The sequence below is a fragment of the Emys orbicularis genome, chromosome 10 (genome assembly GCF_028017835.1).
Source record: "Emys orbicularis isolate rEmyOrb1 chromosome 10, rEmyOrb1.hap1, whole genome shotgun sequence".
NCBI classification, from domain to species: Eukaryota; Metazoa; Chordata; order Testudines; family Emydidae; genus Emys; species Emys orbicularis.
The window spans coordinates 22,561,183-22,584,934 of record NC_088692.1 but is presented as its reverse complement, the minus strand read 5'-3'; the positions used below and the strand labels follow the sequence as shown (position 1 = coordinate 22,584,934).

The following is a 23,752-nucleotide window of genomic DNA, read 5'->3' as shown; positions in this document are numbered from 1 at the left end:
CTGTATATGTTTAATGCCTTACTTTGCTACAAAAATCCTATACAATTTTCCCATTAATCAGAAATTAAATAAGACGTGACTGTTCCTGGAGTCTATAACGTGCTTTAGTTCAGCTGTCTATGCTTGTAATAAAAGGTTTATGCTCCTTCTGCAACACTAATATATGCCACCTGTGGCTCATGGGTTATTAATTACATATAACTTTTAAATATTTAATCTAGTGGATACAAACATCAATCCTAAAAGAAAAATAAATTCCATCATCATTGATATTGCTTCCCAGCCTATATGGAACTGTGAGATTAAGGCATGCCAGTTTAAATACATGGGATAGCAGTAATGTAAAAAGTTAAGTGAGGAGCAACTTGGCTCCTGCAAAGGACTGAAAAAGCAATAATAAACTTCAGCATTTTGTGTCTAACTTCACTAAATTAGAATAACACAAAGTGTGTGAATAATTTATAAACTGTTTGTAAAACTTTAGTGTTACTGATCACCCTACAGTACTTTCTTTCAAACAGTTAAACTGGAAACAGCAGAGGACACCAGCTGACAGCCAATTCATTTTGCTGATTCATCCATTATAGCGATGGCTTCAAGCCAGAACTGGGCTTGCAGATTAAAGGCTGACAACTGTAAAACTGCTGGGACTTGAAGGAATGTTGGTAAATTGTTGCTGTGCGAAGGCAGGCAATGAAAGTGGGGTGTTTTTTTAAGTGATCCTAGTTCTGCATGTGTTGAGAGAAATCGCTCCACCATAAATTAGCAGTAGTGTTTCAGTGAAATGGAGTTCTAACAGTAGAGGGCTACAATAACGGGAGTAACTGGGTGCTAATTAATAGACTGCTTGCCTCTTTAATGAATATTTAGCATAATAGAAAATGCAACTCAACTAAAGCTGTGTTGTACAGGAATCAAAACTAGGTTTCGTCTAAGGTTTTGTAAATGTAGTATTTTCTTGGCAAACTTGCAAAATAAACCTGTTGGGTTAAGTAATGAGACTTAAAGGAAAAATTCCAGGAAGGCTTTTCTGCCAATGAGCAGTCTGGAAGGGATAATGACAGAAGATTTGATGGTTTCTCATTTTTTAAAAAAATCTTCAAACCAATGAACCCCTTTTGTGAGGCTCATTTTTGTGAGCAGTGCTAACAGTACAAATATTTTATCGTGCAACAGTGTGAATTAAGAGGGTACAAAACAACTTGTTTCCTTCACCAGAGGAGGATGAATGTGAATGTAGCATGTCCTACAGTACTTGGTACGGGTAAATGTAGGCTATTGTATCCATGAGTGTCATATTTAAACTTCCATCTCCTGGGAGTAAGGATGGAAATCTCCACTCCTGCAAACTAGTTTCCTTGTCCTAGATAGATGACTGCAAAATGTGGGCACCCTTACTTGGAAGTTCTCCTTTACAGTTCCATAATAGATCTATTTCTTGTGCATCCTGCATTCCTGAAGTGTTTATCATAAAATTAGCAGGATCTTATTGCATTTCCTTACCACTATCAGTTGAACTTTGAATTGTGTATATTCACAGATCAAGCTGTTCACTCCACCTTCTTAAAGTAAGTTATTTCAGGGGAGGGGAGGCTGTATTTAAAGGCTGTTCTATACATAATATACAATGCTCTTTTTCCCCATAGCTGTAAATACCAGCAGGTATGCTGAAAGTTATAGGATCCAGACCTATGCAGAATATGTTGAGAAAAAACATGAAGAGAAACAAGCAAAAAGAAAGTGGACAGAAGATAGTTGGAAGGAGATGGAGAGAAAGCGGTTAAAAACGCAATACACACCATACATTCCCCAGAGTCGGTACTACTGTGTTAACAGGTGAGAACTTTTCATAAGTAAAAATAATAATAATAAAACACATGGAAAGGAAACAACTTATCCTTAATTTCAGCAACTCTGGATGGCTTCTCTTAGGATTTGGAAACTGAGGGCTAGTCTACAATGGCTTGTGTAGTTGTGGCAGAGCGCTGGAAGAGAGCTCTCCCAGCGCTCTAAAAAACCCACCTCCACAAGGGGCGTAGCACTGGGAGCGCGGCTCTCAGCACTGGTGCACTGTCTACACTGGCGTTTTACAGCGCTGAAACTTGTTGTCCTCGGGGAGTGTTTTTTCACCCCTAAGCGAGAAATTGCAGCGCTGTAAAGTGCCAGTGTAGACAAGCCCTGAGCTGCTCCCTCTCATACTGCTATCAGTGTCTTCTGGCTGACTTTCCAAGGTGCTAGCACAGGGTAATACATACTCTCTCACTCCCTGGGAAACAGCCAACTGAACAATCATAATGAAAATTCCTTCTGTGTATCTAAAAGTGGGGAGGAAGAATGGAAAGAATTCTTTGTGACTACCTTGATTAACCACCTATTTTTTAGGTTAGACTTTGTTTGAGTCTCTAGTGAAAATTAATTGGTTGCCATGAATTTTTGCCCTCATTAATGATCCATTGGACTGAGTCAGTTGTAATCCTGGCGCAGTAAATTGCTGTATGACTTGCGTCTGTTTGTTTGCTTTGTCTTGTCTGCTTAGAGTGAGCTTTTCAGACAAGGGGATCTCACTGTGCACTGTCTAGTGCAATTCTGAGGCCTCTAAGTGTTACTGTAATTCATATCATCTCTGATTTGTCCTTGAAAGTCTCTGCTGCACTGTTTCATAGATTCCTTCTTAAATTTATAAAAATCTCAAGGGAGCTGCAGACCTGATGTTTTTACAGGATGGGAGGAGGTACAAATAGGGAGCAAAACTGATCCTAAACTGCTGGGCTTTTTCTGCTTCCTTCTCCTTTTGTATGAATAATGTTGCGATCTGTAGCTTCCACGCCCCCTCCTCCTGTGAATGTGTTGGATTTTGCAGTACAGAAAACTGGCTTCTCTCTCTCACAGTAAGAACATCCTTAAAAACAGGTTTTATACTTGCACTGTAGATGAGTGTTTATATTTAATATGAACAAAACAGGTGTTTTGGCTGCTTGTCACATTTTGATGCATGTCAAACTTGGAGTTTAAAAGTTTGTGAGGAATCTTTAGGAGAGACGGAAGAGCACAAGTGATTCTTTGGGGAGGTAGGTGAGGAGTTAATCTAGGTTTTCCAAAAAAATTGTTTCATAGTTGGGTATTCAGTATGAGGGAGCATGAATAATGAGAAAGGCATGTTACATAATCTACTATAGGACTTCTAAAGATTCTGAAGCCTCAGTTACTTAATCTTTCTGTGAAATGAATTGATCTAGGAATAGAATTTATACAGTAAAATACACTGCATTGCTGTAATCCATCTTCATACAGTTTGAACTTCCTATAGGTTAGCATAGGTAATCTGGTAATATTGGAAGAGTTCTGAGGTATTTTGATACTGCTCTGTTCACCATGGTTTAGGACTGCATTATTACAGCTGGCCGTGCCTCCCTGCCCCCCCCCCCCCCCCCCCATTGGTGCCATAATGACTGGTTTACAGCATTTTTTGTGTGTTGATCTTTAAAGGGCAGACTGTATTGCATATTCTCTTGTTACCAAAATCCATGTCCCAAATTAAAGTCCAGTGGCCTGAATAGTTGACAGTGGGCTAACTAGCAAGGAAGACTACAGATGGGACTTCATTTCATAGGTACATGCATACATTCTTTTACAGTGCAAAGTGGCATAGTCACTTCACAATGTATGCTAAACACAACACATGGGAATCACTGGTGGCTAATCTTTCTCCACATTTTATGATCTTCACACAGCCTTGATGCCATACCATGTCCCATCCAGTCAGACACATTGATCCACACTCCCTGTGGGTGCTTTCTGACACCAGTCCCTGCAAAACTAGCTTTGGCAATCTTCCTCCACTCATCTGACCCACCCTACCCACATGTCCTGCAAATTCAAGTTTTCTTTATCTGGTCGTCTTAATACCAGGAATCACGCCAGTTAGGCTGTAAATTTGGGTGATTTCCTTCTCTTTAATCATATGTGAGATATAACTAGTGTGCAGAAATTGCCTGTAGCATTTCAGTTTGAAGGCTGAAAGTCTCTTAATGTCTTCTTTCCTTGCTATCCATGTCTCGTCTTTATAGCAAGATATTGAAGACGAGAGACTGCTGCAAGCAATTTCATTTTACATTTCATCCTCACTCATGACACCTTTACATTTAACAACAAATACTTTGTCCAAATGTAGGAACAGCCACGGGTACTAGGATGCCTCCCCAATACCTCCTCCAGTGTACCCCTTTTGGGTCTAAACCCAGCTTGTTCTTCAACCACAATATTAGATGCAATTCTCTTCAGGATAATGTCCAGTAGCATTTTGTTAGGGTATGTCAATAATGAGATTCTGCAGTAATTTCCATTAACAGCGGGGTCCCCTGTTTATATATAGGAACCATCAGGGACTGTCGATGGGCCCTCTTCCAAATTCTCAAGTCACATTGACAAGCTTATGGTATGCCTATTGAATGCCTCTTCACCACTTTTAATTACAAATAGTTCTGCTTGTACATTATCCACTTCAAGGACTTTATTACTTTTCAGTGTCTGCATTGCTTCATCAAGTTCGATCATAGGAGGAGGTTCAGCAGGATAAGTCAAGCTTCTGACATAGATCTCTGCCTCACTTCCAACTTAAAATTCTTTTTGCTCATATTATGCAAGAATCAGTTATACTTACCTCACTTATTGGGTGAAAATGGTATTTTTCCTTCAGGGAAACTTTTTGAAAGAGTCTTGATATTTTGGTAGGCCTTTCTTGTGGCATTTGCCACAATAGTGTGATGCACTGTTGTCAAGCCAGATTTTTTGCCTCTTCAATCTTTCTCACATCACACGGAAGTGCTTGCTCTCTTGCTTGCCGTTTGATCCATCTTGCTTTGTGCTCTTAGCTTCCTTCATTGATCACGCAACTTGATAAGCTTCTCTGTGATCCAAGGCTGCTGCTTTAGGATCTGTTTCCCGAGGTGTATGTAATAGAGCACTACATCTCCTATGCATCTGATCTATGTTACCCTTGTAGAGGATCAGCAGCTTGCAGCTTTTGTTCAGTCATCTTGAATTTAATTCTTTCACAGACTTTCAGTTTATCAACATTACAGTGGACTCTGAAGTCACTTGCTAGTTGTTTCTTGCTTCACAATTTGATCTTTATGGTGGCTATTACTAACTTATGATCAGATCTTATGTTAGCCTTCCTGAGGGATTGACTTTCCATCACAACAGAACATCACCTCATCGAGATCATGATGATGTCTATTTGGTATTGAGTCTGAAAATCTGGCAGTGTCCAAGTCCATCACCATGATGGTTTGTGTTTGAAAAGGGTATTTAGTAATAGTAAGTCATTTACAGTTGCTTATTGCATGAGTTGCAGTCTTCTGCTGTTTGTCTTGCCATACCCAAAATTCCCAACACAGCTGCTCCATTCTTGGTAACTCTTGGGACCACTGCATGCATTGCGCTCACCTTGTACAATTAAGATGTCTCTGAGTTGAACAGATGCTAGCTCCTTCTCGGTGTCGCTCTTGAATTTCTCAACCTTGTCATCAGTCGGAGTCACTAGTTGGGATGGGCTGCCAATCTAAAGGTCAACCTGTTGCTGATCCTTCATGAACTGATCAAGGTGAAATTGCTTTGGAGGCGGGATGGTAAAATAGGCCGTAATTCAATTTAAATAACTATTTTTAGTGTGGTGGTGAAGTTCTCACATTATTCCTTAAGGTGAATCCTCAGAGGTAAAAGTTTCTGTTGTGTGCGAGCTTGGCAAATTGGAGCTATGGTTTGATACTATGAGGTCTGACAGTGGAATGGTGTTAAATATAATTAGTTTAATCATCTTCTTATACTGGTGTTCCTGTGAGAACCTATAAATGTACATACTGGAGACTTGAACAGATCTTGACATTTCTAAGTGGACTGAAGGATTAAATGAAGCAGTCTTCTGGACCAAAGCTATTGATTTAAACCTTAACCATTGAGTACCAAGGCGAGAATAAATAAGCCTATATTCATTTTAAATTTTTAGTTTAAGGCAAAATGTCCAGCTTTCCAAACAAAAAACATTAAACCTTCTTAATCCAGTTCACTTTCTCTGCCTACCTGCATTTGGAATTTGGGGGTAATGTACCATTGTAAGCAACAACATAGACTAATTTTTTGGTTAATATATTTTAATTGGTAGCCATGAGAAATGTCTACTCAAGACTTGTTAATGGGAAAGTTACATTAGTAGGAAGAGTATATATTAAAAATCAAACTGTAAATCTGGTTGGTCATATCAAAAAGCCACTAATTCAGGTTTGTTAGAGAACTTGAGTGTTTAATTCCATTGAATTTAAAGTGTTGTTTTGTTTTTTGTATGTGATTTATCTTTCCTCAACTTCTAATCCTTCTGTAGGTGTTAGAAGTATTATTTAGGTGCTGTTCGTGCTGCTATAATCAGTTATCAGCATTTCCATTATAAATGCCAGTTTTCATGGGTTTAGGACTAAGCCTAAAAAATTCAGTCCAGATTTAAACTTGACAAGCAAGGTGTCAGCCCAGGATTCACTTTTACAACAATATTTTTTAAAAGTAGTTTTATGTTAGAATTAAAGTTTAACAGGTTGATAATGCAAATATATTAACTTTTCCCATGCATGCCTGCTGTCTGCATGTGTTCACACTAAAATTAGCAGCTCGAGCAATACTTGAAAATTGACTACAATACATCACCAAAAGCAGCAACTTATTTCTGTAATACAGTTGTGCTAGTATCATAATGTTCTGTACTCTGGACTTGGATTTTGCCAAGACCTTTCATATGAATTATCGATCCAGTTGTATAAAATATTAATTGAATTTAATATAGTTTGACATTCTTCAAAGTGGGACTGTTGTCTTATAATTGTTTTTATGGCTTATGACTTTAAGGATTGCAACTCTTAATGTGATACAAGAAAAAATTCAAAATAAGTCACCCTCTGTCCCACAAGCTCATCTCTTTTTACTTGAGTGTTGTAGAAATTGACGTGAAGTCTTGTGCTTGGGTTTGCATTCTAAAGCCAATCTGTAAATCTAAAGTCATGCACTAACACCCATTAATACTAATGGTACTTACACAGTGAAAGCTGTCTGTATTGAAAATACACCCTTCTACATAATGTTGTATCACTGCAAGGAGTCAAGTTAAAAGGATGTGGTGAATTTAAAAAACGATACTTCTCTCTGGAAAAATTGCTTTCTGTTAATACAAAGATAAGTGAAAGATGGGAGAAAAAACTCTTCTTTCAGTTTTACTTGGTGCATTTGACAGCGTTAACTGTTTATCACTAAATCACTTTCCCTTGTTTCAGTGCCATTGTTTAGATTCTAAGCTCCAGGAGGAGGGATTATGTCCTATTGTGCTTTGCACAGCGCAAAGTACACTGTCTGTGCTTAACAAATAATAAATTGCCAGTTGATGTTCATGTTAAATGCACCATTTCAGGTCTTTTCCTTTGCAAAATATTGCTAAACCATACCATACAAATTGAGAAGTAGACTAAAATTTTATACGAAAAGATAATCTTGCTCTATTTGTAACTTTAATTTTTTAGTGTTTATTTCCCAGGTCGTTTGCCTAGAATGAATAAAAAATGGGATTAATGGCAACAATTATTTCTATCAGTTTAAAAAACCAAAAAGGTGCCATACCAAGAGCAGGAAGGATGTATTTTTGACTGTATGGCTTCTTTTCTACAACCGCAATACTGCTTAAACTAAAATGTTCAAACTATAATGCCAGTAAAGCACTTTATCTTAGTTCTGGTCCACATAAACAGTAGCCAAGAAGTTAGGGATATGTATTTAGCCACGCTCCAAACATAAAATAGTCAGTTCTAATGAAAGGAACGAAAAGCAGCATGTGCCTTGCAAAACTGAAAAGTTGGATCTCTTGTTGTCCATCTGCCCTGTCCCTTGGAAAGTAATTGCGGCAGCCAACAGTGAGTAGACTTTTGCAGTTCAGTAGCTGAAATGACATTGCAAAGGTGACATTTTTGTTCCTTTAATTCTCTGGCATTATAGAACTCTACAAATCCACCACATCCTGTTGATTAGCTTGAATAATTCTATTTGATTTCTGTTACTAGTCATACTGTTGGAATTTAACAGATATATACAGTGGCCCTAAATGTACTTAGTTTTGTGAATTGAGATCAGCGTAATTGACTAGAAGTTAACTTTAAACTCTTCATTTTGTATTGCTGCCACTTCCACCACTGGCACTCATCTGTTCAGCTTCTTTCAGAGCTGACAACACTGCTAGAGTGTGGATCAATACAAAGTGAAAGCTGGGAGAGGAGGGGGTTGCATTCACTCAAGAGACTGAGAATCTCACCCACCAAACACACTTTCATCAGCACTGATCTGGAAGCAATAGTGTGTTCCCAAAATTGCATCTTGCCAACTGGCAATGTGTGATAGGTTTTTCTTTTCTTTAAATTGGCTAGTGATTTTATAAGAAAAACACGAGAGAACCAAAAATGATTTACAATATATAAAGGAAAGGACATTTAAAAAAAATCCCTTTTAGATTGCTTCTGGCTATAAATCCCATTATCACCTAGATGACAGGTGCATATGTACATTTTGAAACAAACTGAGATTTTGGTGGTTTTTTGCATATACTTTATGCACGTTCTTATTCTAGGAGGCTGATGCTGTTTAGAACCTTTGTCGTTAAGCTTCTTAGCCTGAGAATTCAGCTCTGCCTCAAAATTCACTCTGAGCTGAAATGCTGCATGCAAGTTAGCAGTTCAAATTTTGTATGTTTATATTGTATGAGATTATTTACTGCATTTGTGCATAATAAGAACTAGCTAGGTTCAGGTGTCTTGTAGGATAAATATAATTGCCTACTATAATGGAACCTTAGGTCCTACATCAGGCACAAATATGTGAGAACCTTGTGCATGGGCAATGTTCTCGGCTGTATGTTAAACATAGAAGAATAGGTGTCGCCTGTTCTTCTCCGGGGAAGCTGCTGCTGCGAAGGTGCTTCCTAGCGTCCTTGCCTACAGTGGGCTGTGCCTGTGTGAGGTAAGCCAGGGGCACTTCCCAACCACAGTACAGTACTGTATATAATGCCTTTTGTCTGCCCCCAAAAAATTTCCTTGGAACCTAACCCCCCGCATTTACATTAAATCTTATGGGAAAATTGGATTCGTTTAACATCATTTCACTTAAAGTTACATTTTTCAGGAACATAACTACAACATTAAGTGAGGAGTTACTGTATTGAGAGAGGCACAACAAGCAAGGAAAGACAAGAAGATCTAGATGTCTGGGAAAGGAAAAAACAGTTCTCTGGTACAAAGATTTGTCTCCCCTCCATCCCCCAAAAGTTGACAGTCATGAAAGAGAGTAACTCCCCCTCCAACAAACTAACTTTGAAGCCAGGTTGAGAAGTATTAATCACTAAGGGTGACCTGAAGGACCTCCTGTTAGAAATCAAAAAGATGAATAAGGAGATGAGGGATGAGTTATAGGCTTACATTAAAGATGTAAAAAATGAAATTAATGAGATTAATGGGAAAATATCAGATATGGAAACAGGATTAAACAAGCAATCAGACAGAATTACTAACCTAGAGGAAAGAACCCAAATAACTGTAAAAAGAGAAAAAGAAATTGAAGCTTGAGGACATGGAAAATGTTATTCCTGGGTTCTCTAAGGATTAAAGATATTCCAGAGGAGATTGAAGGGAGAAATCTGCTGGATGCGTTGGCAATAAAGATCATATTTATATTGAGAGGGCTTAGAGTCCTTTCCCTATCCCCCCAGCAGGCTCCCAGACTAAGAGAGATGATTTTCCGTTTACCCTTCTATCAAGACAAGGATTAAAATACTGAGGGTAATGAGGGAGAGAGTTGAACCAGTGATTATTCCTAAACAGTCCATACAGATTTTCCCAGATCTGATAACCTCAGTCCTTTGAAAGCAAAGAGAACTATACCTGATGACTGTACTACTTAGAACAATATAAGATATACGTGAGGGTTCCCATTTAGGCTGTTGTTTAAATAGGACAGATGTGTCTATCTCAGATCCAGAAGAAGGGAAATAGGTGTTCATGGAACATGGGAATAGGTTAATGGGCTCAGAACAATCTGAATCAGTCCTTCAGGTCACTAAGAAATCACTGAAAATCAGTGAGATCAGAGACAACCAGAACTGGTCAAGAAGATGCATCATCAAGACAACAGGACAGACATGAGAGAAGAGTCTGGATGCAGAAGAACAAGATTAGTAAATGGTAGGGCTGTCAAGTGATTTAAAAAATTGCAATTAATTGTGTGATTTTAAAAATGATTTGCGATTAATCGCACGATAAAAAAATTAGTCGCGTAATTAATCACGCTGTTAAACAATAATAGTATACCATTTTTTAAAATATTTTGGATGTTTTCTACATTTTCAAATATATTGATTTCAGTTACAACACAGAATACAAAGTGTACAGTGCTCACTTTATATTTATTTTTTATTACAAATATTTTTTACAACTATTTTTTAATACAAAACAAAAGAAGTAGTATTTTTCAATTTCCCCATTACAAGTACTATAGGGCAATCTCTTTATCATGAAAGTTGAACTTACAAATGTAGAATTATGTACAAAAAAAACTGCATTCAAAAATAAAACAATGTAAAACTTTAGAGCCTACAAGTCCACTCACTCCTACTTCTTGTTCAGCCAATTGCTCAGACAAACACTGCTTTGGATCATTATCAAGCAGAACCCATCATAAGCATGGAAGCATGTCCTCTGAAATGATGGCCGAAGCATGAAGGGGCATATGAATGTTTAACATATCTGGCACATAAATACCTTGCAACGCTGGCTACAAAAGTGCCATGCGAACCCCTGTTCTTACTTTCAGGTGACATATTAAATAAAAAGCGGGCAGCATTATCTCCCGTAAATGTAAAAAACTTGTTTGTCTTAGCAATTGGCTGAACAAGAAGTAGGACTGAGTGGGCTTATAGGCTCTAAAGTTTTATATTGTTTTGTTTTTGAGTGCGGTTACATAACAAAAAAAATCTACATTGATAAATTGCACTTTCACAATAGAGATTGCACTACAATACTTGTATGAGGTGAATTGAAAATTACTATTTCTTTATCACTTTTACAGTGCAAATATTTGTAATATAAATAATAATATAAAGTGAGCACTGTACACTTTGTATTCTAGGTTGTAAGCGAAATCAACATATTTGAAAATGTAGAAAAACATCCAAAAATATTTAATAAATTTCAATTATTATTCTGTTTAACAGTGCAATTTAAACTGTAATTAATTGCGATTAATTTTTGAGTTAATTGCATGAGTTAACTGAGGGCACGTCTTCACTACCCGCCGATCCGGCGGGTAGCAATCGGTCTATCGGGGATCGACTTACCGCGTCTAATGAAGACGCGATAAAATCGATCCCTGATGGCTCTACCGTCGACTCCGGAAATCCACCGCGGCAAGAGGCGGTAGCGGAGTCGACGGCGGCGCGGCAGCGGTCGACTTGCCGCCGTCCTCACAGCCAGGTAAGTCGACCTAAAATATGCCACTTCAGCTACGCTATTCACGTAGCTGAAGTTGCGTATCTTAGGTCGACCCCCCGCTGTAGTGTAGACCTAGCCTCAGATTAATCGATAGCCTTAGTAAATGGGCTAAGATATTACAATAAATTAATGGATCATATACGCATGTGGTTATAATGATAAAAGGATATAGATAAATGGAAGTTTGGCTGTATAGCATCCAGGATATTTTTCTCTGTGTGGATACAGTATATTTAATGGGTATAATATCGTTAAATTAATGTTGATTCATATTATAAACAAAGCTAATAATGAAATGGCAGGAGATCCAAATCTCCCCTGTTGAAGTAAGTTTCACTTTAGAGTTATCACAAACATTCAGAAATGTATATTAATTGGAGAAGGGTCAACTGTGGTGGAAAATTTTAAGAATCAGTGAACTCGAAGATAATGGCTGATGTTATAAAGATGTTTAATAATATTAGATAAGGCTTGGTTTTCAGGAATACTTTAAACAAAACAACAGTTCAGCAGGGAATTAACATTCCCATGGAGGAAGTAAGGAGAGACGCAGCTCTTGCAGCTATAGGGGACCAGGCAACAATGAGGGACTGCATAGAGAGGGAGGGAAGTAGGGTGTAAGAGAATCATAGAATCACAGAAGTGTAGACCTGGAGGGGATCTTAGTAGGTCATCTAGTCCAGTCCCCTGCACTCAAGGCAGGACTAGTAATAACTAAACCATTTCTGACAGGTGTTTAAGAACAGGTTAGACAAAAACTTCCAATGATGATTACACAACTTCCCTAGGCAATTTGTTCCAGTGCTTGACTACCCTGACAGGAATTTTTTCCTAAGGTCCAGCCTAAACCGCCATTGCTGCAATTTTAAGCCCATTGCTTCTTGTCCTAGAACACAGACAAATGTAAAATATTATGTGTGTTAATAAAAAGTATATTAGAGCTCAGAATTTAAAAGTTTACAGGAAACCAAACTCTGAATGAGGCTGGGTATAACAATATAGGAATTAGGAGAAAAACAATATTTGTGGGATACTGTCTGTATGATGGGAACTCCATTTAAAATGTCTTATTTAAAGAATAAATGCAATGTAATGAAAACCTGGCATTTGCCTGTTTGGTCTAACTACTTTTAACAAAAGGTAATGTTCTGGGTAAGAAGAGCGGACTTGGTACTCCTGGGAGAGTTTAATATTGTAATAACTGTTAATGCTAAATGATGAACAATCCAATAAAAAGGAAAAGGGAATTCTGCCACTGAAAAAGGATTTTTCTAGTCAAATTTATTTACAGGAAATACTTGAAAAAAATTATGATAAATGCCTGAATACGTCTTGGATACAGCTACCATATGTCTCTCCAAAGCAAACTAATAGAAGAGGAGTGGCAATATTCTTTGTTAAACATGTCTCTTTTATTATTGAGCACAACTCAAACACATAGGGCAGATATATTTGAATTAAGGAGCCCTTGAAAGATAAACTTCTCACCTTAGCAAATTGATGGCTTCTAATCAAGCTTTATCCTTTTTTTTTTTTTTTTTTTTTTTTAAGGGATTTAGGAAGTTTTATGGAAAAGGATATTACTCTGTGGCGGGGGGAGAAGGGGGAGATTTTAGTGAGGTGCTTAATACCACTTCTGGATCAATGCAATGTACGTGGAGGGTGTACAGGATGAGTAAATGCAAATTTGTTGCATCACTTAAAAAATGAGGATCTGATGGATATCTGGTGGGAAATGAATCCAGATATCAAGGATCATACACGTTCTCTACTTTTGGATCTCATTCCAGGATTGATATGATTTTTATTTCTAAGACTTTGGCTAATTTGGTCAAAAAAGATAATCTGGGTGTTTATAACACAGTCTGATTATTCCCCTGTATATATTAGATTAAAAGATTGGAACTCATTGGAAAAACAAAGGGCCTGGTTGTTGAATAGAGCTTTGTTGTATGACTGCATTAGAATTCAAAAGCTGGAAGAAAATGTCCAGAAATATCTAGAAGAAAATTATAAGGAAGGGCTCAATGAAAGTGTTCTCTGGGGTGCTGGAAAGGCAGTAATGAAGGAGGATCATTATAATAAAGCATCACATTTCAAAAATGAGAATTCTTGAAGAGAGTTTGGTTAAAGAACTTTCTGTTTGTAAGATAGATGTAAATGTACAGGATTGAAAAGTGCATAAGAAAGTAAAAGAGAGGAGATGGAAATTTAACCTATTATAAACAGTAGGGCTGAGCAAACACTTAGATATATGAAATAAAAATATTATGAAAAGGGCAATAAAGCTGATATACATACATGTGTATACACACACACACATGCATGCACTTGCGTGCACATGATTTTGATTGAAAGATATTTATAAGAAAACAGCCCAGATGAAAAGATGGGAGAGGGATTTGGACAAACCAATTGCTCTGGATGAGTGGGTCTCTATATTTGAAAGGGGGATATACATCTTCAATTTGTGTACCGCACAAAGAAATTTCTTTAAAGATTGCATTTGACTCCATGTGGAGATCAATCCAATTTTTGCTGTTAGGGTCCCCTGTCCCTGAGGCTCTGTTGGAGCCTCAGGGACAGGGGAACATACTTGCACATGTGGTGATTTTGTCCAGAAATTGGATAGTTTGGGGAGGAAATTATTAAAGAGATTAATGTTCTGACAAAATTCCAGCTTCCTAGAGATCCCCTCACCTGATCACTTAATGCTCCAGTAAAAAAAATTATACATTTTAAACCGAATGACAATTTTTTTGATTGTTAGCTAGACTTTATATTGCACATTATTGGAAAAATAAGGCTCCTCCTATGAAATTATGGTATAGTAAAATGTCCTTTTAGTAGAAAATCTTTCATACCAAGTACATAAACAAGAGCAGCACCAAAAAGAGAATAGTTATTTAGAAATTTGGTCGTCCTTTTTAGAGTACTCCGAGGAAGAAGGCTCTTCAGCCACCAACCCAGAATCTTTAGCCAAATAATTAGAATATTAACCTGATCCTGAATAAGTAATGTATGATGTAGTATGTTAACATTTTGTTGTAACTTTGTCTTAATAAAAAGTTGAAAAAACAGAAAATGTTCTCATTTCTTTTACAATAACACTTCACCGGGATAGTGAAAGCAAGTTGCCTGTTACCAAGTCTTATTACAGGCTGTGCACTTTGGTCACTGCACTCTATGCTGTCTCTATGCTGCTTACCTGATGTTTCTTCCAGAAATATGCAGGCAGAAATTAGGTCCTAGAATTTTTAATTTTTCACTCTGTGCAGTCCAAAACTAGTAATAGTGTGCTGCAGCCGCACTCACATTCCTGTGTTTCTGCAGCAACTCTTTCCGTGCAGCTGTGTGGGAGGGTCATGATCCTGGTTTAAAACGTGTTTTGTGAAAAGACAACAGGTTCCCTTCTAAGATCCAGGTGCTTTGAGTATCCCTGTAAACTATGGGATCAGAATACATAACTATTCAATCTCTCTCATCCCTCCTTTTCCCCACACTTGCATTTCTTTTGTTCATTGGAACTAATATTTTTCCTCAGAAGTCGTATTTTTTTATGTACCGGTAGCTATTTTTTAGAAGAAGTCTTAAATCATGGTTGGGTTCTTAGTTTTCTGAATGCCTGAAACCTCTTGTCCTGCCTTCTCTTCTGTCACTTCAGTTTTAGTCTAATACTCAAAATCCAGATATACTATGGTGTTGAGAGTAGATATATATGGTAAATAGTTCTCTTCTGCTTTTTTGGCCGTCTGAATTTTTGTAGCTAAATAGCCTTCAAGCGTTTGTCAATGGTAGTCATGGTGTGACTTAATGAGATCTTGTAAGAGACCCCAAAGGAAGGCCTCTCCTCTCTGACTATTGAGAGGAGAATCCAGCTATTCATTCAGACCAGGCGGTGTGTGTGGCCCAGAAGTGGAAGTAAGAGCATGATGTTTAATCATATATTTCATATTTTAGTGCCTTTGGGTATCCGAATAGAAGACAGTCTCAATTAGAGAGAAGTTCTGCTGAATCCACTACAAAAAATATTTCATCTTGAAGCCAAAAAATACAACTAAACAGGAATTCATCTAAAGGATTGTTGGAGAGCCATATTTCCTTGTCATTAAGTACAAAAAAGCCATGTGATACCATGCTTTTTAACGAAGATGTTACATTTTGATTTATGTAAGCGTGTTTGTTTAGGAACTGGTGAATACTTCAGTGTGAGATGTCATTTTAAATTAACAGAAAACTTGAAGCTTCATAAGCATTAATTTAGTATAATCTTTAAAATGGATTGTTTAAAAAGCATTAAAATGTACACCGTATTTTTTAAGCAAACATCTGATATTCAGATACACAGCAATTACATTACAGTAATTGTTCTTTGAGCTAGGTTACTTTAGTACTGCATTACTCATATTTGCTAACCTTGGTTTTATGTCCAAGCATTTTTGCTCTAATGGCAAATTACAGTGGAATTAAAAGGTGAAACTGTTTTGTGCAGTGTAATTTCAATGCATTCTGAATAAAATGTGATTATAATTATTCTCTTCAGACCTTGTTTTTTAATCAAGTCTTGATAAATTTAGACCATACTATGGGTAAGTAGTTTATAGAGGAACAAGAGAAGGTGCAATTTTATTTTTATATATAGATTTTACATGCAGGAAATCTTTACTTTTTAAGACCTGATTTTAATTGTTGATGGGTTCATCTCTTGTACCCAACAAATATTCTTCAGATTACTTACAATCCAAAGGAGACATGAAAAAGTGAGCATGTAGAATGTTAATTTCATATGCATCTCAGAGCCATAACAAATAGATCAATTTTTCAGTGTCTACTGGTGTTGCCCTGAGACTGCTTTTGTAGCCAAGTCTGAAGATATGTTAAACCATTACAGTGTCTTCATAAAATACAGTTGTCTTTGATATTAGTTTAATCAGTGTTTTTATGGCGCTAAAAAATGTCCTGATCAAAGTATGGGGAAAATATAAAATATTCTTGCACAAAGAACGGATCATTCTGCATCTAAAAAAGATGAAATTGTGAATATGACTTTTATGGAACACTGGTTCTAGACAAATCTTCCACCCAGCAAGGTAATTTTAAGACTGCATTATTTTCCAGACAATTTATGCAGTTGATATGGTGAACTGTCATTATTACTAAAATTTATAGCTGGCCCATGAATATTTTTAATTTGGTATACAGCAGCCAGACCCACTTGCTTCATTAAATACTCTTGCTGTATTCATTCTATCTGGATGACCATGTTGTCTTGCTTTTTTTAATTTCAGTTTTACAGCTACCAGCACAATGGGAAAAAGAAGTATGAGTCCTATTCAAGAGGAAACTGGCTCTGATGATATGGAAGAGAGAGAAATCCAAGAGACAGAGCTTGATGAAACAGATTGCTATGCAGAGTCTGTTCCAGAGGGAAGGAAGAGGGCCAAAAAGTTCAAAAAAGTCAAGAAGGAGCAAGAGCCAACAGGTAAGAGCAATGTGGCTGAATGTTCATTTTTGTCTTTTTTCTATCTGGAACCATCTTAACCCTAAATAAGGTGCAAGTTGTCTTTGGGGTGTTAAACATTGCTTTTATCCATATAGTTATCTATCTTAACACAGTGCTTTAATTTAAAGCCCATTTTGAATTGCAAACTATGGGATTGCATTGATCAGTGTTTAAAAAAAAAAAAAAAGCCAACAAGATAGAAACTTGAAATATTTGTGACTTGGATTTTGGATCAGAAGAAAGCTCTGTGAGGGAGGGTCATTTACTAGAAGATTACTTTCCATTATAAAATAAAGGCCTCTGTGGGGATAGTCTTGGTGATCTGAGCTAATTTTTTCTCCCAATGTGGCTATGCCCTCTCTTGACAATTAGGGTCATCTGAGACACTTTTGCTTATGCTATGGAAAATTCGGGTACTGGAAGCATGATTCTGCAATTTTTCCCCAGTCAGTCCAGCAAACCTGTGAATATTGCAAGACTTACCTTTTTTGTTTTAGGCTATTGGCTTGAATGGATGGAGTCTTATTTGTCAACTTGGCATAGTTTAGGTTGACACATCATTGGTTGTATTTTATTATGTGGTCTTTTATATTGATTGCAAATATGCTCAGCTTTTAATAAATCTTCCAGCTTTCCTGATTAAGTTCATGAACTCCTCTTTTTTTAATATTATTTAGCACTTACATAGGGTTTGAAATGCTCAAAGCACTACACAACATTAACTGATTCCTAAAACATTGTGAAAGGTAGATAAATAAAATACATCTTACATATGGGGAAACTGAGGCAGGGAACTGAAGGGACTTTCATAAGGTCACACATCAAGTCAGACATCAGAACTTGGGGCATTCTGAATCCCCAACCTTGAGCTCTATATTCCACACCATATTGTCCACCTCATAAAATATCCTCCGATTGGAGCATGTGCATACGCGTTGTCAATCATGTTTAGTTTCCCATAATATGAACCAGGTCATCCCTAAAGATATTACATGTTCTCTCCCTAGCTCCTAAAATGTCAATGCTTATTTGAAGTAAGCAAACTCATCTACTGGCTGAAAGAAGCATTTTTCCTCTCGATCACCAGGTAGAAGAGGAAAAAACTGACGACTTCCCATTTTCAGTATAGCTAAGTGGATGTCATATGCCATACATAAATTGGTTTTTCTTATTACTCTGAGTAAACATTTGGAGTCCAGCTAAATGGTAAATGTTTTACACTTTAATTTGGAATAAAAATGTGATTTATTAAATATAGAGTCCTCTTTCTCGTAATAGCTTTATAATCATGTCATAAGGATTCTGAAATGGTCGTGCCTAAGTGACTTCTATTTTTAGCTATCTAAAACAAATTATGGATTTACTTGATGTGTGTCTGGGATCAATGTAGTGTTGGCCACTTCATGAAGACTAAGAGCCTATTGACAAATAGGATTGACAGTAGGTGACTTCCTCTTTCATTGTGTGCACTTACCTCCTGTTTAATTAAGGGCAGGTGAATACTTGTTTTGAAGGCAGTAGGGATGCTGAACTGACTTGCGAACAAAGTTTCCATATTAATAGCAGTTCATAAGTGTGTTTGTTTACATGTACTACTTACAAAGGGAGGTATATAATGAGGTTATAGGGATCTTGTAACTTTTGTGTTTTGATGAACAAATCCAGCAGCTGAATCTAGATAAAGCAACAAAGATACAAAAGGTTAAATATAGGAAGTAATAAAGACTTTCCCATATATATCATATCAGAATTATTTAATTTGAAACCTGACTATGCCACTATTGCTTTGTTTTCCAAATTAGTACTGGCCAATCATCTGAACTACCGAGCAGTTCAGAGTTATTCTGTTCATGTGGTATTAACTTGTATAGCTTAAACCTGATGGTAGAATCTGTGGACACTATTTATGACAGCAATAAGCTGTCTAAATCTAAAATTTGTCAATAATCATTGTGGTGCACCCACATTTGCTTTCACTTTTATGCAAGTGTCACTTCATTACATACTTGAAAGGCAGAGTACACAATCATGACTCTACTGGATTAAAAGGAAAATGAAATGTAAGCATTGAGAGGAATATTCTTTTCATAGTAAAGGGAACACTGCTGTTAACCAGTTTATTCAGTATCTGTACAATTTCAGTCACAGATATCATGTGAAAGTTTTGGCATGCTCACAGGTTCGAGCTTTGCATATTAATCACTCTGTTTAGCAAGTAGCTTTGTGCAAATGGCCTACAGTTTAAACAAATCTTTAGGTTGTATGTACAGCATATCAAAAAGCTTTTAGGGACCAATGCCACATTATTAAATGTTGTCAATGTTTCCTAAAGGAGCAAAATGTAAGTTGCCAGTGTTGTGGTGTTCCCATGTCTGTTGGACATTGGAGGATGAATAGAACATTTTAGCTGGCCCACTTTATTGTAGGTTGCAAAAATCTTTTTGGTTATGTACTGCCAAATTCTGGATTTGTCTAAACAGTAAAGGAGCACTTTGTTTTGCCATGTAATGTATGTATGCATGTCTTGTTTGTGTCTTGATATGAAGATGTGTAATTTGAAAGTCGATTATATTTGTGAAAAAAGTAAACCAAAATCATCTTTTCCACACACCCCAAAACAAGCCTAGGGCTGTAATTGTTTAAATAAACATACCCAGTTTTCTGTGTGCATCTTCCATATGGGCTCAGCTGTAGCTGTAATTTGTATTCCAATTTGCTTGTAAGACTCTACAGCACTAGGTAACTTCGGCTGTGTCCACATTTAAAATAGTATAGCGGCAGAGCTGCAGTGCTGCAGCTGTCCTGCTTAGCGCTTCAGTGTACGCACTGAATACCACGTTGGGAGGGGTTCTCTTGTCACGGTAGGTAATCCACCTCCACAAGAGGCAGTCCCTAGATTGACAGAAGAATTCTTCCATCAACCTAGTGCTGTCTGCACTGGGGGTTAGGTTGGCTTAATTATGTCTCATGAGGGTGTGGATTTTTCCCACCCCTGAGAGATGTAGCTATGCTGATCTAACTTTTTAGTGTAGACCAACCCTTTGTTTGGGTGTTCCTTCCTTTGACTTGTATATTAATACTTTATAATCTCCACAATTTGAGTATTTTGAACTAAAGGTTTGAATTAGACTGCTAGAGAACTGACTGTTGGCTTCTCAAACATCTGAAAGCTATTTAAATACATTTGCAGGTTCGTTATTGAGCTACTCACATGTGTGACTTGGTCATTTGTGACGTAATTTGGAGGGGGTGGCTGTTTAGTTTCCTTTGTCCACTGATGTAGATGTAGTCATATAATGTCTTTATCACAGCGGTTCCCAAACTCTGGGTTGCATCCCCAAATGGGGTCGTGCAGTCAGAAGATGGGGTCACGGCAATCCCTGTAGAAGATGATATTTTGCTCTGCACAGCATGATCTCGCATGTATGGGGCATGCGAGGTTGCAATGCATGGAGGATGCCATTTTGCAGAGCAAAATGGCGTCCTCCATGCGGCGTGACATCGCACATGTATGGTGTGTGCAAGGTCACGCTGTGTGGAGGATGCCATCTTGCTCTACAAAATGATGTCCTCCATGCTGTCTGAGATCCTGGAGAGAAATAATTCATTAAAATAGGGTTGTGCCCGCAAAAGTTTGGGAACCCCTGCTCTATTCAGTGTTCTTCCCACAGTAAATGTGGTGTTTAAAGGGGAAATGTTATACAACATAACTATTTAATGAGGGCACGGATTAAATAGTTGAGAGATCCTATGTTTACATAGAGTTCCTTTTAATCTTTGTTGATCAGCCATCCTTTCTGAAAGTGATTTTTGTGGGTATAATCACTATTCTCTCCTCTCCCCTCCTCTGTGTATAGCCTGTTTTTTTGAGCCTCCATTTGTTTTCACAAGTTAAATAGGAAGGTTGCCTACATGCCTCCTAGTCTTGCTCTTTGTCTGAGATGTACAATGTCTACCATACATTACATCCTCCTCCAGGCTTAGGTGTGTCAGTATGGCCTGGGGAACAAAATGTACTCAAGCTGCTTCTGGTCTAAGTATTCAGACATGCAATTTCGTTGCCATGTGAAGACTTCTATATAACTGTTGTTACTTTATTGTGGCCTACAACATTGGAGAAAACACCATTTTCCTGTCTAGTATATCGGATACAATTATAGTTGGTACCCATTGGCAAAGTTTTTTATCCCCCTCTAGTGGCTGGTTCCTGTAGAAGATGACAACCTACTACTGTCAGTTACTCTTTTAACTCAAGTGGTAGAGGTCTGTGATGTATATCTAAAGCAGTTATACTCAGAACTCAGTGGTTCAGGAACCAAATTAGCAATCAACATTACCCAAAAGAGCCACAGTATTGTGAATTCATTGTTTCATTTACTATTTTTATATATATAATTTTCATTGCAAAATGACTGACCAAGTATTCTACAATTGGTTAATAATATAGTAAAAGCATCTTGATTGGTTAATAATTAAATCAGTGTTTTAATATCATGTACTGCAAAGAGCCTCAGGAGACAAATTAAAGAGCCACTTGCAGCTCCCGAGACTGACTGAGTATCTGTGTATCATTGATCTAAAGGTTCCAATCCTGCTGATGACCCATGAAGGGGACAGTGTGGTTCCACATAGTGGAATTTGTTTTCTTCAGTTTGCTCTTTTAAAAACCTGGGAGATTACACACACCAAAGTTGTTAAAAGAACATTTGAGTGCTTGAGTTTGCAACCTTAAAGTTAGGAAATGTCAGAATTATGGTTACCTATGCAAACTGAATTTGATGCCCATGTACATTTGCATTGTGATACTTTAATTTCATGATTTTTTTTCCAGATAGGACCCCTGCCTCATTCAGTGTCCAGGATGGACAATGCTCACTTAATGAACAGCTATTCAATTTTTTGTTTTAGCTTCATAATGCACCGTACCTTATTTACTGCACACTAGTCAAACCCTGATCTGAATACAGAATTATTTCCTTGGGACTTTCCTGTGGCACTCATTACTGTAGTATATGAATGCATCACAAATATTAATGAATTTATATTCGTAATACCCCATGGAGGTTGTCTTATCTTCATTTTTGCAAATGGGCAACTGAGGCAGAGTATGGGGAGGAGGTGAGCAGCCCTCAGTAGTTAAAGAACTGGGTTAAGGACTATTTAGAAAAGCTAGACGTGCATTAGTCCATGGGTCCAGATCTAATGCATCCAAGGGTGCTGAGGGAGTTGTCTGATGTGATTGCAGAGCCATTGGCCATTATCTTTGAAAATTCGTGGTGATCGGGGGAGGTCCTGGACGATTGGAAAAAGGCAAATATAGTGCCCATATTTAAGAAAGAAAAGAAAGTGAACCCGGGGAACTACAGACCGGTCAGCCTCACTTCAGTCCCCAGTAAAATCATGGAGCAGGTCCTCAAGGAATCCATTTTGAAGTACTTGGAGGAGAGGAAGGTGATCAGGAACAGTCAATGTGGATTCACCAAGGGCAAGTCATGCCTGACCAACCTGATTGCCTTCTATGATGAGATAACTGGCTATGTGGATATGGGGGAAAGTGGTGGATGTGATATATCTTGACTTTAGCAGAGCTTTTGATATGGTCTCCCACAGTATTCTTGCCAGCAAGTTAAAAAAGTATGGATTGGATGAATGGACTATAAGGTGGCTAGAAAGCTGGCTAGATTGTCGGGCTCGATGTCTAGTTGGCAGCCACTATCAAGCGGAGTGCTCCAGGGTCGGTCCTGGGGCCAGTTTTGTTCCACATCCTTATTAATGATCTGGATGATGCTGAGGGTGCAATTAATCCCAAGTTCGCAAATGACACTAAGCTGGGGGGAGAGGTAGATAAGCTGGAGGATAGGGATAGGGTCCAGCGTGACCTAGACAAATTAGAGGATTGGGCCAAAAGAAATCTGATGAGGTTTAACAAGTTCAAGTGATGAGTCCTGCACTTAGGAAGAAAGAATTCCATGCACAGCTACAGGCTGGGGACCGACTGGCTAAGCAGCAGTACTGCAGAAAAGGACCTGGGGATTACAGTGGACGAGAAGCTGGATATGAGTCAGCAGTGTGCCCTTGTTGCCAAGAAGGCCAACAGCATATTGGGCTCTATTAGTAGGAGTCTTGCCAACAGATCGAGGGAAGTGATTATTCCCCTCTATTTGACACTGGTGAGGCCACACCTAGAGTATTGCGTCCAGTTTTGGTCCCCCCACTCCAGAAGGGATGTGGACAAATTGGAGAGAGTCCAGCGGAGGGCAACGAAAATGATTAGGGGGCTGGGGCACATGACTTACGAGGAGAGGCTGAGGGAACTGGGCTTATTTAGTCTGCAGAAGAAAAGAGTGAGGGGAGATTTGATAGCAGCCTTCAACTACCTGAAGGGGGGTTCAAAAGAGGATGGAGCTTGGCTGTTCTCAGTGGTGGCAGATGACAGAACAAGAAGCAATGATTTCAAATTGCAGTGCAGGAGGTCTAGGCTGGATATTAGGAAACACTATTTCACTAGGAGGGTGGTGAAGCACTGGAATGGGTTACCTATGGAGGTGGTGGAATCTCCATCCGTAGAGGTTTTTAAGGCCCGGCTTGACAAAGCCTTGGCTGGGACAATTTAGTTGGTGTTGGTCCTGCTTTGAGCAGGGGATTGGACTAGATGACCTCCTGAAGTCTCTTCCAACCCTAATAT

At 38.0% G+C, this 23,752-nt stretch overlaps 1 protein-coding gene across 2 annotated transcripts in view; it reads left to right on the top strand.

Moving 5' to 3' along the window:
- The window catches only part of PARN (poly(A)-specific ribonuclease), a 146,679-nt gene that overhangs the window by 106,097 nt on the left and 16,830 nt on the right, over positions 1-23,752 (top strand). Inside the window, exons 22-23 of one of the 2 annotated variants that reach the window (XM_065411737.1) lie at positions 1,647-1,836; positions 16,853-17,046. In XM_065411737.1, coding sequence (XP_065267809.1) covers positions 1,647-1,836; positions 16,853-17,046 — 384 coding nt within the window. Of the gene's footprint in view, positions 1-1,646; positions 1,837-16,852; positions 17,106-23,752 lie in introns of those variants that run through there. The other variant, XM_065411738.1, reaches the window with a different exon arrangement.